Below are 14,834 nucleotides of genomic sequence, written 5' to 3' on the forward strand. Positions count from 1 at the left end.
GGTCCGTGTACGGATCTGGTAATTGGATTTTCCGTTCTGAAACGGGTATTGAAAAACAAAAAACGAGTGGTTATTTGATTTTCATTTTAAAATACAAAAATAAAAATTGAAATACAAGGCGTTTTTCCTTTTCATGATCAAAAGGGATATACGATTTTTTTGTAAATATTTTTATTTTCGTTTTATATTTAGAATAACAAGAAAGTAAAATCAATAAGAGACAGAAACGAAAAAAGGTCCGTTTTTTCATTTTCTGAGATCGGAAGTGGTCATCAGCAAGTGTGGAGCCAAACATTTTAATTTTTGTATTTTAAAACGAAAATCAAATAACCACTCGTTTTTTGTTTTTCAATACCCGTTTCAGAACGGAAAATCCAATTACCAGATCCGTACACGGACCCACAACCTTCTCCTTTCACCACAACTAGAAGTTTTAAAACATTTGAAAAGCTTTTGATTTTTTGGCTAGTTGGTTGCATATTACAATATATCCACCCTCCAAAATGATCTAAAATTCATAGAAAATATTTTTATGTAGTTTCCCTTACAACAAGAGTGTAGGTATTTATTCTGTAAAGAAAAAAAGAAGCTGCTCCAACACAGACAAGGACTTAACGTGTAACATTTGATGGATACACAAAGTAACATAAAACAAGCAAACATTATTTATCGTGTTAGCGTTTAACCTGATCACAGGACATGGATACTGGCAGCAACTATCGCGATAAATCTGCTACGAGATCTCGCCCATGCACTATACTGCAGGAAACCCCGTTCAGTCTTCCTTTCTCAACATGGCACCGAAGGTGAAGAAGGAAGGTTTGTCAATCTGATCATTTTGAATGAATAAAGTGTATATTTTACACAGAGAGTACCTCTAATAGTTAACACACACGTCCGGTATGATAGGATAAATTGACCGTGTGTTAAATAATCTGAACATACTGCTGTCAACTCTGGAAATATGTAGATAATGCAAGGCTGTGGCTGCGGCATGTATGCTGTAACATGATGCTAGCTAAGCTAACGTTAGCGTGCTAGCGGTGATGCTGCTGAACAAAACGTGGTCCATTTACTATTTAGTTTAGTTCTGATGTCTTCTTACATTTTCTACTGTGAACTACACTTACTTAGTTAATGGTAAAAGTTCTTGGTTAGGAGCTGTAGCTATTATTCTGAAGGTATTAGCTGTTTGTGTGTTAGCATTCGTTGCACCGCCGCAGTGTTGAAAACGTTGCATTAGACCTGCACGAAAGCAGGGTTAAGATTTGAGTACTGTGGGTTTTTTTGTTAGCTAATAAACGGCCATTTCTTTAGTTGCGTGTTGTAGTGGCTATGTAACGTGAAATCATTGTGTTTGGCGTGTTACACATGTGTCTCAGGAAAGTAGTTGCGGTTTGAAAGGCCGAAATGACTGTATACACATTGGACGAGATGAATTTCACAAATACAGCCACTTGCATATGTAGGCCGCAATCAAAATATAGCATAGAAATGGATGAAGTGTGTTTGTGTGTCGATGATGGCAGCCATGAAGCGTTAAAAGATTCTATTTCTATATTTCAAGACACATATTTCAGTTGGAGCTTTACACAGAAAGGCCTGTTTTAGTATCCTGATATAGGAATATATTTGGTTGTGACACACTCAGTAAGGTTTGAGCAGTAAGGTTAATCACCTGTAAACGTTCTCACAACTCATTTTAGTGGGAAATAATGTTTCAATAGACAGGGGCTTGGTGGTGATCTTTGAAATATTTTCTTAAATGTCTTAACTTAGGGTTTACTACCAAGTTACAAATAAGCACATGAACTGTCCTAACAAATGGTATCTTTCTTTCTTAGCTGTCCCTGCCAAGACTGAGGCCAAGTCAAAGGCTCTGAAGGCCAAAAAGGCTGTGCTCAAAGGCGTCCACAGCCAGAGGAAGAAGAAAGTCAGGACTTCACCCACCTTCCGTCGCCCTAAAACCCTCCGTCTCCGCAGACAGCCCAAGTATCCACGCAAGAGCGCTCCTCGCAGGAACAAGTGAGTTACAATGACTACATTCCCATGGCAAATACAAAAGGAGTAAATCTGGTGCACATGATGGTCAAAGCGATCAAAGTATGAAAAAGCATGATTCCAGCTTTATAAACTACTGATGCACCCAACTTAAACTGTATTTCTGTAGGGAGAATAAATGATTAACATTTCAATATTGAATTGTCCCGTACAGACTTTACAGACCAGAAGTGAGGACTTGAATCCAAAAATAAATAATTGTATGTTTGTTTTTTATAGGCTGGATCACTATGCCATCATCAAGTTCCCCTTGACAACAGAGTCTGCAATGAAGAAAATTGAAGATAACAACACACTTGTGTTCATTGTGGACGTCAAGGCAAACAAACATCAGATCAAACACGCTGTCAAGAAGCTGTATGACATCGACGTCGCCAAAGTCAACACACTCATCAGGTAGAGTTTTAGATTAAACTGCTGGAAACGGAGTTGCTGGAACAATGACAATATTTTATGTATAATACATGCTAGTACTATGATAGGTGATGACTGTAATCATGTGTGTATTCTGGAGTGACTACATAGTACACTTGTCCCTTTCCAGACATTATTTATAGTGTTTAGAGAATTTGAATCATATTTATTGTCAAAAGGTGCTCTACTTAAGACCTTAAAACAGTGCCTGTCAATATAGACTGATTTTCCTTACCACCTTTCTTTCATTGCTTCATCTTTGTTTTATTCTGACCCATCTTCAGGCCTGACGGTGAGAAGAAGGCGTACGTTCGTCTCGCGCCAGATTATGATGCGTTGGATGTTGCAAACAAGGTGAGTCTTTATTCAGCTAAGTGAAATGGGAAATTGTTAGGTTTTTAAGGCCAGTCCAGATTAACATATTTGTATTTTTCAATCCTGAGCACGTGATGTAAACTTTTATTGCGTCTGAATGTCTGTGATGCATTCAAAGGAACCACTGATGCCGGATAGTGCAGTTACAGGTGTGCACAACATATTGACAAACATTGTGTAATTCTTGTCATTTTCTTTTTGCAGATTGGCATCATCTAAACTGTGGCTCAAGAGACTTGTGGAAGAATAAATATTTGTATAAACAAAATGATCAGTGTCCTTGTGTTTGTGAGATGTCTGCACTCACTGATAGTTTTAGTGCATGAGTCTTTTCTCAATTTTATCAGGAATACTTGATTTATAGCAGTTCCTTTACGCAAGATTTGTATGCTGCGAATAAAATGGCAACGACTGATTTAAAGGTTTAGAAACTCTGGAGTTCCATCTTGAAAATTACATGCATTACATTTTGATGTATTTACAACAAAAGTGTAATCTATTTCACCTTATAATGCTGCTGTATGCAAATCTGTTTCGTGCAAATGCAGCTTGTCAGATGGCAATATATTTTAAAACTGCGATTACCTGTAATTTTCAGTCGATTTTCTGTATGCCCAATATGTGAACCAATGTTTTATCTAATTCTGACCAAAGTATTGGTTCACATCATTTAAGCACTAATGAATTTTTAGTGTTTACATTTTGCATAATTTTGATGCATTAGTAACAATGTTTAGAATATATAAAAGGCTGCTTCACTGTTGAAGCGCCATTTAATAAAAGTAACCTGAACTTTGCTAACAGACCTGTTCTCTTGTGGACAACAGATGTGCTTGATGAACTGAAATCTTAGAATGGCTTTATTGTCATCATACATGGCACAACAGTAAGTAATAAAGTATCAACATTAAATAATTAAATATATATAAACACATGTGGACAAAATTGTTGGTACCCCTCGGTTAATGAAAGAAAAACCCACAATGGTCAGAAATAACTTGAATCTGACAAAAGTAAAAAAATAAAAATTCTGAAAATTAACCAATAAAAATCAGACATTCCTTTTGAACTGGTTCAACAGAATTATTTTTAAAAACACTGATCAAACAGGCCTGGACAAAAATGATGGTACTGCTAGAAAAGACTGAAAATAATGTGACCATAGGGACATGTTCAATCAAGGTGTGTCCTCTAATTAGCGTCACAAATGTCTACAAACTTGTAATCAGTCAGTCAGCCTATTTATAGGGTTACAGTAGTCACTGTACTGTTTGGTCACATGGTGTGTACCACACTAAACATGGACCAGAGGAAGCCAAGGAGATAGTTGTCTCAGGAGATTAGAAAGAAAATTATAGACAAGCATGTTAAAGGTAAAGGCTATAAGACCATCTCCAAGCAGCTTGATGTTCCTGTGACTACAGTTGCACATATTATTCAGAAATTTAAGACCCATGGGACTGTAGCTAACCTCCTTGGACGTGGCCGCAGGAGGAAAATTGATGACAAATGAAGAGACAATTATCTTTTTGAGCGGTACCGTTTCACCTCACAGTCCATAATCTACATACAACCTAATCCATCCTTATATTTGCAACATTACCAACCGCAGTCATGCTCTCACATCCCAGCAGATACTGTGTTGCACTGCGGTTCTTTGCAAATGGAAGTGTTTAATATAATGTCAGAGATGCAGAGCACTTCAGTAAGGCAACTATGCAGGACGGTCAGAAAAGTGTGTCTGGCCCTGAAACGGCTTTTACCATCTTTGTGGTTTTCCCTGGACATGAACCTGTCAGAGCCACCAAGGAGGAGTTCCACAGGATTGCAGGGGAATGATGTAGAGATCTGTTAAATTAATTTTGAATCATATTCTGTTAATGACATTGTGCTGCAACCTCAGACTGGGATTAGTAATTTTAATTTCTTTTAGGATTTCCCAGGGAGTGTTTTTATATTTCATCTCAAGCTGCTGCCACGTGCACTTCTCCCCCGCAGGAATGCACCTAAATGAAATAACTTAATGGGCTACCATTCAAACAGTTTTCCCCTGTAATATTATTGTGATTTAAACTTACGCATTGACCCGGGCAGCAATGTTCTCCCACGCCGTCTCCCTCTCTTTTGCAGCTGCAGCGGTGTTGCACTTCTTTCTAAAAATGTGTTCAAACTCGCCATATGAGCGCATTAAGATTTCCAGTTCCAGTGGGGTGAAAAACGCAGCCCTCCTCTTCTCCGTTGCCATGTTGACTCGTCTAATCGTTGTTCCATTGATGCTGGCTTTTTAGAGTTGTGGTGCACGCGCTTAACTCCAGGTGAAACTACTCCGAGTTGATTAAACCAACTCAGATAAGCCGTTCTGGAACCGACAACTCAGAGTTTCCTATCTCAGAGTAGATCGACTCAAGAGTTCAGGGTTCCTTCCTCAGCACTCGGAGGAAGTGGAGTCTCTGCTGTGCCTTTTTAACTACTGCTGCTGTGTTGACTGTCTAGGTGAGGTCCTCAGATAAATGAGTCCCCAGGAACTTGAAGGAGGCTGCTCTTTCCACACAAACCTCACTGATGGATAGTGGAGCATGTACACCCTTATGCCTCCGGAAATCAATGACCATCTCTTTGGTCTTCAGCTCCAGGTTGTTCCTGAAACACCACCCTGCCAACCCCTGTATTTCCTCCTTGTACGCCGTTTCATCACCCCCCGAGATGAGGCCAGCCACAGTGGTGTCATTGGCGAACTTAATGATGGTGTTCGAGGGGTGGATGGGTGTACAGGAGGGGGCTCAGCACACAGCCCTGGGGGGAACCAGTGCTGAGTGTCAGGGTGGATGAGTGGAGCTGACCCACCTTCACAACCTGTGGTTGCTTGGTCAAAATCTTGCCATTCCTGATACTTAAGTTACATTAAGCTGACTGAAAAAACATATGCCATTGATCAGTGTGGGAAAAAAGACCACAATCTGTTAAGTTTATGAAGACTTTAATTTTTATTTAACAGAATATGATCTAAACAAATGCAGTCTAGCTGTAGTTACATTGCAGCAGCCACTTTTATTTTGACTGTTTTGCCTCAGAAACAATGTTCATACAGAACAATTTAAAAATACAGTTACATTCCAAGTGACTTAAGTTTTGAAGTCACAGTAAAACAAACTTCCAAGTTTGACACACTGGAATCAAAAACTGAAATGTAACTAGAAGTTGGCAAAGTTCACAAACTTAATAGACCTTTACCTTCATTAATTTGATCTAGATGGTGGTGTTGATGTAATGTTTTTTGGATTCCTTCATTACTGGATCACAGAAGTATTTTTCTGCTTTAAATGAGTCTTTCCTTACAGTGTACATATTGGTAACTTCAGATGAATCAACACTTTGGGTCGCAGTTAATCATTCCTCTTTATGTCTAAGTCTTAATAACTCAGTTCAAAATGAAAATCTTATGTGTGGCATTTTAACAAGTTTAAAACCTTCAAAAAATGTATTTGCTGCAAGCTGTTTTATTAGACTTAAACCTTATTTTATTATTTCCTACACATGTATTACAAAAGCAACAGACTACCATTAGGGCTTGGCGATATGCAGTGTTATAGACTTTCAAAGTAATCATATTAAAATACAACTACGTTATTTGAAGAAGTTTTATCCAAATATGGACGAATCATTGCACATCAACTAGATTATTTTCCAATTTGTGTGATACACGATAACATGAAAATACACCCGTTAAAGGATTTGAAGTCTGAAACCTTGTACCAAAAATGACAAATTACTTTGCATCCCGTTTAGACATTTATCTGGATATTTAGTTAAATGACATCAATTTGGCAACATCTTCACTGTCTCTTAAACTTAACACAGGCAAGTCACATATTAGATGAATAAAGGTGTATAAAGATAATCAAAAAATATAAATTACCATATTGCTTACACTCCATCGCATTGCTGCTACGGACAAAACTGTGAGACAGCTTCGTGGTTATGAGAGGAAGGTTCGAACTGTGCCTTTAACCAGGCCTCTGCAGATCGGACACTTTCGCAGCGACGGCGCACACTCTTTGCACACCACCAGGTGTCCACACGGGATGAAGACGATGTTGACCTCTTTGTCCATACACACCTTACAGGTACGCTCCTCCTGCAACCGCCGCAGCTGCTCCTCCATCGGGAGGTCTGCAACGAAAAAGAGAATTTTCAACTCTAAATCCATGTTGTGAGTCTGAGGGCAGTTCCCCCCTCACCCTTTGATGGCCAGATTTTCAGAAAAGAAAAAGCTATCAAATTTCAGTGGTAATAAAAGCATCAATATTATACTGATATTGATGCTTTTATGTGAAATAAATATTTTACATAAAAGCATCACAGTTAAAACAATCACACACAAAAAAAAATAATATGGCATGACAGTAAACTACTCGTGTGTCTTCATACCTGAAAGATCTTGGCTTGGTGATGCAGCTTCGTTTGATTGAGCTGGAAGTATGAAAGACAACAAAGTTAGCTTTGGTTAATGCACAATGGACTTAATTACATTCAAATTTTTAATAAAATACCTGCGCCTTGTAAGAGCTAGTTAAAGTTACATGCTTAATTTTTTGCACTTATTTAACAAAGTGCTTCTAGTTAACTAAGCTTGAGCATTCAGGGCAGAAAAGCTTCATGCTTTGTATTGTGGATGCAGTCTAAACTTTAGTAAATGTCTTGGCTACAGTTCGGTCACAGTACTTTTGCTTTCCAGTTGTTTTGTCCATGTTGATTAATTCTGTTTAAGCCATTATTGGCCAAATATATTTGTAAAACACGAACCCATGAGATCTCTGAGCAGGTGGACATCATTTTTCTGGATCCAGTTGCGGAAAACCTCAGCTGCAGCGTTTCCTTTGGTCAGGACGAGCTCTATCAGCCTGGCGGTTTGCTGCTGAGCCGACGTCTGAGCCTGAAGTCCGCTGTACTCCTCAGCAGCTGCAGGTTACCAAGGAACAGTTAAAATCAAGAAGTTTCTGAACTCTACATTCTGCAGCTGCATCATAAGGGTTATGAATAATCGCTTATCTGTCATGCTTACTGTGATATGGATTTACATTATCTCATGATAACTTAAAGGCACATTTAAAACCTTAAAAGCCAACTGAAATAAAGACACGACTAATTTTAAGAATGGCTGCTTGTGGAAACAACCACTTACAGTTATGCACCACCAGAGAAAGTCCATTTAGTTCATTCACTGTAGTAACAAATTGTCACATTATTCATGCAAAGGTCTCTTGTTAACTAAAACCTATGTAGGACTAAGAAGGAATTACTGTATTGACTTTACTTTCATTCATTAATTATTGACAAAGTACATCCTGCAGCCCAAACTAACTGAGTATTTGTTATTTGCACTAGTGATAATACAAAACATTTAAAAAGATGGGGCAACACTTGTTTAAATGTCAGAAACAAACATGAACATACATAACACATTTTGGTCTCTTAAATGCTCCAACACTGGCTCGACACTCTTCAGACGTTGGATCAACGCTGCCTGGTGTCGCTTTACGAAGGTGAAACCATCTGGAAGAAGGGGAGACATAAAATGACTTAATGCCCATGGTCTTATTCACTGACAATGGATTTGGTGCTAGATTGTCATTGACAATACATGCAGAGAAGTCTACAGTATGTTCTTGCTGTAAACTGCACCTGATGCCATCGCCTCCGCCAGCATCTCTCGCTCCTCTTCTCTTTTCTGGTCTTCTGCGCTCAGCAGGTCTGAGACCAGCTCCTGAACTGTTCTGTAGTTCTCTCCACTGGTCAGGATCTTGCTCTGGACCGTTTGCTTGACTAGGCTGCGCTCAAAGCCCATCTCTAAAGCTGACTTAATCACAGGGGTGTTCATCATGACGGCATCCTCGGACCGCTCCTCTCCTGGACCGAGATGAACCACTGAGGTGAGGAGAGCAAAGACACATCAGACTTGGTGATACAACTTCATTACTTTTATATTTTTAAGATTCAACTTCTTGTCAACACTGCAGCCAAAATGTTATAAATGAATAGTACGATTTTGGTCAGCCTGGGTATGTCCATGTGTAGTATATGCATTAGGTTATATTCTGCCTGTACTCTTCCCAGAATAGTTGTCTGCTATTGTTTAGCCATTTTCGCTAGGTTTACTGTAAATATGTAGCACAGAATCTACAGATCCACTTGCCAGACTCCAAACGAAGAAATTATTCCTGTAAATTTATATGATTTCAAACTCACCTGGTGGATCCACAAACTCTCTGGAGTTGCTGTCTCCATTAGTTAACAGCTTTGGACAAAAAAAGAGACAAAAAAAACATTTTAAGTAACTTGTTCGAAGCTAATGTTTGAACTAAAATTGGATATGCTGTCTCTCCGAACCTGCTCAAACAGTCGAGGAAAACGAGCCTGGATTTGGTGAACAAACTCTTGTCCCTTCTCCTGGAGCAAATATTCACACCTGCAATTAACCAGTGGTACAAGAAGACAAGCATTCATAAACCTTCCTCTACACATGTAACTGATAATTTGTCTTGACCACAGACACAATAATTTTAACACCAACTTCAACAATCAACACTGCAAAATGTTACAAGAGCAGCATTTACCGAGGAAACCACTTAGCATGTTCCACCCATGGGTCATCTCCGGACTCCCAGCATCGAAGGCCTCCATCACAGCAGAAACACTTGACATCGTCATTACGACCTTGGGGGCAAACAAAGACATTTCAGTAAGACAAGTGGTTTTGGGAAGTTTCTACGAGACGAAAGAGGGAGAGAGAGAGAGAGAAAAAGTGGGAATTCTGATGAGATAACTGAAACTAATCTGACTAGTTTCTCAACTTTCATTTCCTTTGTTGCTTGGGAATTACAGTTATATGACAACATTGGGTGCTATATTAGTTTTGACAGTCTGAGACTGTTTCACTTTCTGTAGGGATTTCTATTTGATTGCTGTAGGGACTCTGCTGTTCAAGTGAAAAGAAACAGAACAAATACCAATACTGACAAATACCTGCCTGTTGTGGAAACCCCCCCCCCAAAAAAAAAACTAAGGGGAAAAACTCTTAGCCTCTGGAACTGAAATTTTTCACAGAAAAATATTTTGGGTACATTTCGGAACCAACTGAAACTAAAAGTTAAGATCAGTTTTGCTTTCGAAAAAAGAAAAAATATGACCCTACAAGTATTTTCTATATTAAGACTTTATAATAATTAAATAAGACTATGGGGGCTATGGCTTACATTGAGTATGGAGTTAAACGGATAGAAACTTTGAAATTCATAATTTCAGTTTGTTTCCCCGTGTATGGTCGAAATATTTTTCTCTAAATTTGATATATTGAGACAAACATTTGGTTTTTAATCAAATTAAAGCAGAGTTCATTTATTATTCTTTTGTTTTCCTTAATCAACCTTCGCTGGCTTTTCTGGCCACCTGTAGAGAGCGTAACAAACTATAAATACGACAGTAACAAAATAATAAACTACATTTCTATATCACCACATGAAATTGATTTAAGTTGTTAGGAAATTGTGAAATAACATCAGCTCTTCTACAAAGTTGTGTTTTTGGCAAACCTTATGCCACTGAACAACTGTGTCTCTGATATTTTTACGTACCTACGTAGTAGAAGCCGGCTTTAGCCAGCTGGTCGGGCCGAACGGGGATACGAGATGGCCAGTTGACAAAGGTGAGCAGCCGTTCTTCGCTCTGTTGCATGGCAGGGTTGGACACATTACTGAGGGCCGTGGCTCCTGAAGACAGCTGGGAAGTTACCGCTAATGATGCAGTTGCTGCAGCACCAGCCAGCGACACGTTGTCAGCTCTGTCTCCTCGGACGAAACGGCAGTTTGGATAATGCCTCTGGTGTTCGGATACGGCTCTGTCACCTGGCTCCCAGTTACTCAGCTGCAAATAAAAACACAAACCTCTGTCATGTTCACTGTTCAAACTATGAACCCTGAATAACACTGCTTGTGGTTGTGAGGTGGATGCCCTGTAGCCTGCTGCTCACTGTTGTCAGGTAAATGTTTGTAATAGTTATACATTATTAGGGAAGATGATCAAGAGGAACTGACAAAAAACAACAAAATGTATGGACTGAAAATAAGATAAATTACTCATTTACACTGACTACAACTCTAAAATTTGTATTTCTTAATGTTGCGGACATGAGGGCACAACACAGGTCTTTCAAAAACCTCTGACTCAAGCATCAGATAAGAGCTTACCCAGAGTTCCAGCTCAGGAATAATGACACTGCACCCTGTGTACGGATACATGGAAATTCCCTTGTGATAAACAAATCCGCTGTTTGCTTTGCCTCCTAAAAGCAGCCATACTTGCAGCCCTGCAAAGACACACACCTGTCCTCCGCAGCTGAAGCAGGCCACTCGGTCGCCCTGCCCCAGGTAGTAGAAGCCTGCCTTGGCGAGCTCTGCAGGGGTGATGATGGACAGTGACCAGGAGTGGAAGGAGTCCAGGCGGTCTTGCTCTCTGCGCATGCTGGGGTTGTGGCACGTCGGTCTCTGGTGGGACATGTCCTCTACACCACGAGAAGTCAGTGGGCTGGAGGGCGGCGGAGCAGAGAAGGCCATATTTAGGTAGCCAGCTGGCTCTTCACCTTGGCTTACTGATGGGTTCGAAGCAGCTGGGCCTGGACCAGCAAGCTAGAAGAAAAAGAGGCCAAAGATTGGGAATTAACTCTGGTAGAATACTGCTACTAAGTACTAATTATACACCAAAGTACTATGAAGTATAGTTGAGTTATTTTTAAATTTCCACTAAAATATAACTACACCATAAACTATTTTTCAGCTTTAATTTTCCCAAATAAGACACCCTTTCATCAGAAAAGTATGCTCCTTATTTTGTAATAAACCTCAGTGGGTCTTACTGGTATGGCTGGAGCAATGCGGAGTGGAGAGAAGGCAGAGTGAGAGGAGGACAGCAGGTTGGCTGTCGACGGGAGGCTCTGGATGAAGGAGCAGGAAGGAGAAAGCTGTCTGTGTTTCTCTGTTGGACAGTCCCCAGCCTGCCATCCCTCTGCCGTCACGTTACACCTGAAACACTGCACACGGTCGCCAACGCCGGTGTAGAACCAACCCGCTCTCGCCAGACTTCGCTCTGTGACAACCGAAGCCGGGAAACGAGCAAAGGTGGAGATGCGGAAAAGCTCTGGGGGACAAAAGCAAAATTATATTGACACATCTGTCTGAGATTGGATGGTAATAAACAAAAATAAATTGAAATACATTATACATATGTAAAGGATCAAAGATTGGTACCTGAGGAGTTATCATATTGTAGGTCAGGTGGTGGCCCATTGCGACAAAGACCCATCAAGAACTGGTTGTTTTTAAGTTGAACAAGAGTTTCCATTTTTGGATTTAAGCAGAGTATTTTAAAGTAAAAGCGATGTCCTTTAAAGGGAGAGGGGTTTGAGAAGACCCAAGGTCTCGCTCTCTCATACAGACACACTCAGTCACACTGAAATGGAAAACAGATAAATAAAGGGACAGAAGAAGAAGGAGGTTTGAGTCAGCTTTAGACAGTAAAAAAGAAAGCAAAGCTAAAATGAGTGTGAAACTTAAGAGCTCTTGTGCAGAAGAAACAAAACTACCAGCTCAGCAACCACCCTTATCACATAGCTGTCACCCTTTTTTCTCAAGAATCATAATACCTAAATATAAACTTTACTCCTTGCGTCCATGTTACCTGTACTTTAGAGTGAACAACCACTGAACAGAAACATCAATATTTCTATTTCAGCTACACTCAAACAAAACACATCCTGTGCAGCAAAAAAAGGATGAACTGTTTTAATTGGTATGCTTAAAATACATCCTGAAAACTAATCCTGTCATCATACTTTGATTGAATCATCCAGGATCCGTGTACACTTCACGATCTTGTAAATTTAACAAAGACATGTCTAACATATTACCTAACTGTTTAAACTTAAACATATTGTATGTGAATATGCGTACAAACATTATATGTTAAACAAATGCCTCAAACATCATGCACACACAAACAGACCAAGGACTATGCGTTCTCAAACCCCTCCCCCCATGTCGGACATCACTTTTATGGGTGTTTAAGCCTCCATAATTGAATTGCAAACACCAAATAAAAAATGTTTTAATCCGTTCAGAGATGGTCAGAGCCTCTGGTTTTAAGTTAGTGGAATCTGTGAAAATTAGAGGAAAAAACAAGATGAATAAAGTCATACTGTACATACATAAACAAATTGATCTGTGTGAAGTCAGGTGACATCTTCAAACTGCTACTTTTTCATGACAAGTCACAAGACACAGATTTGCAACAGATGGACAGATTCAATCAACATCAACCATTACTATCACAAAATGATATGAATGCAGGCTTTCTTTTACAAAGTTTAGTCTCTGAACCTGGGCCGAAATTCCCCAACGTCATCATCATACTTATCTTCTTAGACTTTAAGCCTTTCCAGAGCAACAAATTATACATTACACGAGTTGTTATTTTCTAAGGCTAAGTGGCAGCTACTCATCGCGGCAGGTACACTGGCGTAAGGGTCAATCTGTGTCAACCGAGACAGAATTCAGCAAATATGTCGCTGCACTGTTTTATAGACGTAGGTATTTTAATATGTTCACTCTTATATGGGAGCCATTTAAAGAGTTTAATATTTCCACAAATACAGCATTTGATTGACATCTTGCTGACTTTGAAGGCCTCTAACATAAGCAGAATTTGATGTATGACATGCATTAATAGCCAAGGTTCCATTTATTTAGTATTTTGACATGCCAAATTGGTGATGTGGACTCATTTGTAGGAGCAAAAAACTGGTGTGCAATGGTGTCTGTATATTGTCATTATGTTCAAAGCTACAAATTGCTTTGATGCTGTCAAAATACAACAGTCCGTAGGTTTGAGAACATATAAAATGATCAAAATTCAGCAACAATATCTTCCAGAACATAGTTTGGGGACCCAAATAACAAAGTAAACTGTGAGTAAAACGGTGGTGCAACATTTAAAATGACACAGAATGAAACATGAAAATCGGTGGAGTGCCCCTTTAACCTACCAATCAGTGATTTCCTGACATTTGACTCATCAGAAACGAAGATGGTAAAGCTATAGCCAAGTCAAAACAGTCTTTCATTCGAAGGTCAATCGATACTAGTTGTAATTTAACGCTGCTGGTATTTATTACAGGCAGGTACTTTCCTGACTTCCTTGTTTAGCTGTATCAGTGTTGTGGTTACGTTCCGCTTTAGCTAACGTCTGCTAGCGTTATGTCGTTTAGCGTGTAACGTTAGAAAGAAAATAGGTCAAAGTCAAAATGTGTTTCTACAGTCTACATGAACTCAAACATACACAAAAAAGAGCAAAACGATGTGACATTCAACGCCCCAGTTTGATAACATCAGCAGGCTAGCTTGCTAATGCTAACAGTTGCTAATGCTAAACGGCGTTAAAACTTTATTCCGCGCTGCTGCTGTTTAATGTGTGCAGCAGCACGGAGAAAGGAAAATAAAACTAAATCATCCGAGTGAAGCAAAATGCCAGACGACACATTAAACCACAGATGCTCGTCCTTTTCCACAGCACAGACACACTCACCGTTTCGCAATTCTGTCGGAAAGTCCCGAAGCTTCTCGTGTCAGACTCAGACGCCACCGCCTCCTTTCTGCTTCCGGCTATTAGAGAATGAGAATGGAACAAATGAAATAATTAAAATAATAAAGAGCGAGCAGAAGCTGGTTATAAATTCCTCAGGTAAGTCCCTCAGCTATTATTAGCTCTGCTTGTGGACTCCCACAGACCCAACAGCCTTCGGGTTTAAAAGGATAACAAAGCATAAAGCAGCATGTTGGGAGAAATCAGTCAGGTGGTCTCATTCTGCAGGAAAATCAACATACAACTAATGTTTACATTTAGTAAAGATGAACGTGAGCTCACAGAGTAACGTTTGC

The 14,834-nt window shown here is 39.6% G+C and overlaps 2 protein-coding genes and 1 non-coding gene across 3 annotated transcripts; 2 read left to right on the forward strand and 1 right to left on the reverse strand.

Moving 5' to 3' along the window:
* The first annotated feature begins 679 nt into the window (after positions 1-679).
* Positions 680-3,118, forward strand: rpl23a (ribosomal protein L23a). Its single transcript, XM_023288497.3, has 5 exons — positions 680-819; positions 1,845-2,025; positions 2,281-2,457; positions 2,760-2,829; positions 3,055-3,118. Exons 1-5 carry the CDS (start codon positions 750-752, stop codon positions 3,067-3,069), a joined length of 513 nt encoding a protein of 170 aa, XP_023144265.1. The 5' UTR covers positions 680-749; the 3' UTR covers positions 3,070-3,118.
* On the forward strand, positions 2,076-2,147 carry LOC111580664 (small nucleolar RNA Z17). The gene has a single exon (XR_002747190.1). It is a non-coding gene; the product is annotated as a small nucleolar RNA Z17 (small nucleolar RNA).
* Positions 3,119-5,810: 2,692 nt separating the features above from the next.
* birc2 (baculoviral IAP repeat containing 2) lies at positions 5,811-14,577 on the reverse strand. Its single transcript, XM_023288494.3, has 13 exons — positions 14,482-14,577; positions 12,150-13,054; positions 11,759-12,039; positions 11,229-11,531; positions 10,482-10,770; positions 9,465-9,564; positions 9,238-9,316; positions 9,097-9,145; positions 8,533-8,775; positions 8,305-8,403; positions 7,654-7,809; positions 7,279-7,320; positions 5,811-7,020 (listed from the first exon to the last, which is right to left on the reverse strand). Exons 2-13 carry the CDS (start codon positions 12,241-12,243, stop codon positions 6,827-6,829), a joined length of 1,929 nt encoding a protein of 642 aa, XP_023144262.1. The 5' UTR covers positions 12,244-13,054; positions 14,482-14,577; the 3' UTR covers positions 5,811-6,826.
* Positions 14,578-14,834: the final 257 nt, after the last annotated feature.

The sequence above is a fragment of the Amphiprion ocellaris genome, chromosome 14, assembly GCF_022539595.1.
Source record: "Amphiprion ocellaris isolate individual 3 ecotype Okinawa chromosome 14, ASM2253959v1, whole genome shotgun sequence".
Taxonomy (NCBI): domain Eukaryota; kingdom Metazoa; phylum Chordata; class Actinopteri; family Pomacentridae; genus Amphiprion; species Amphiprion ocellaris.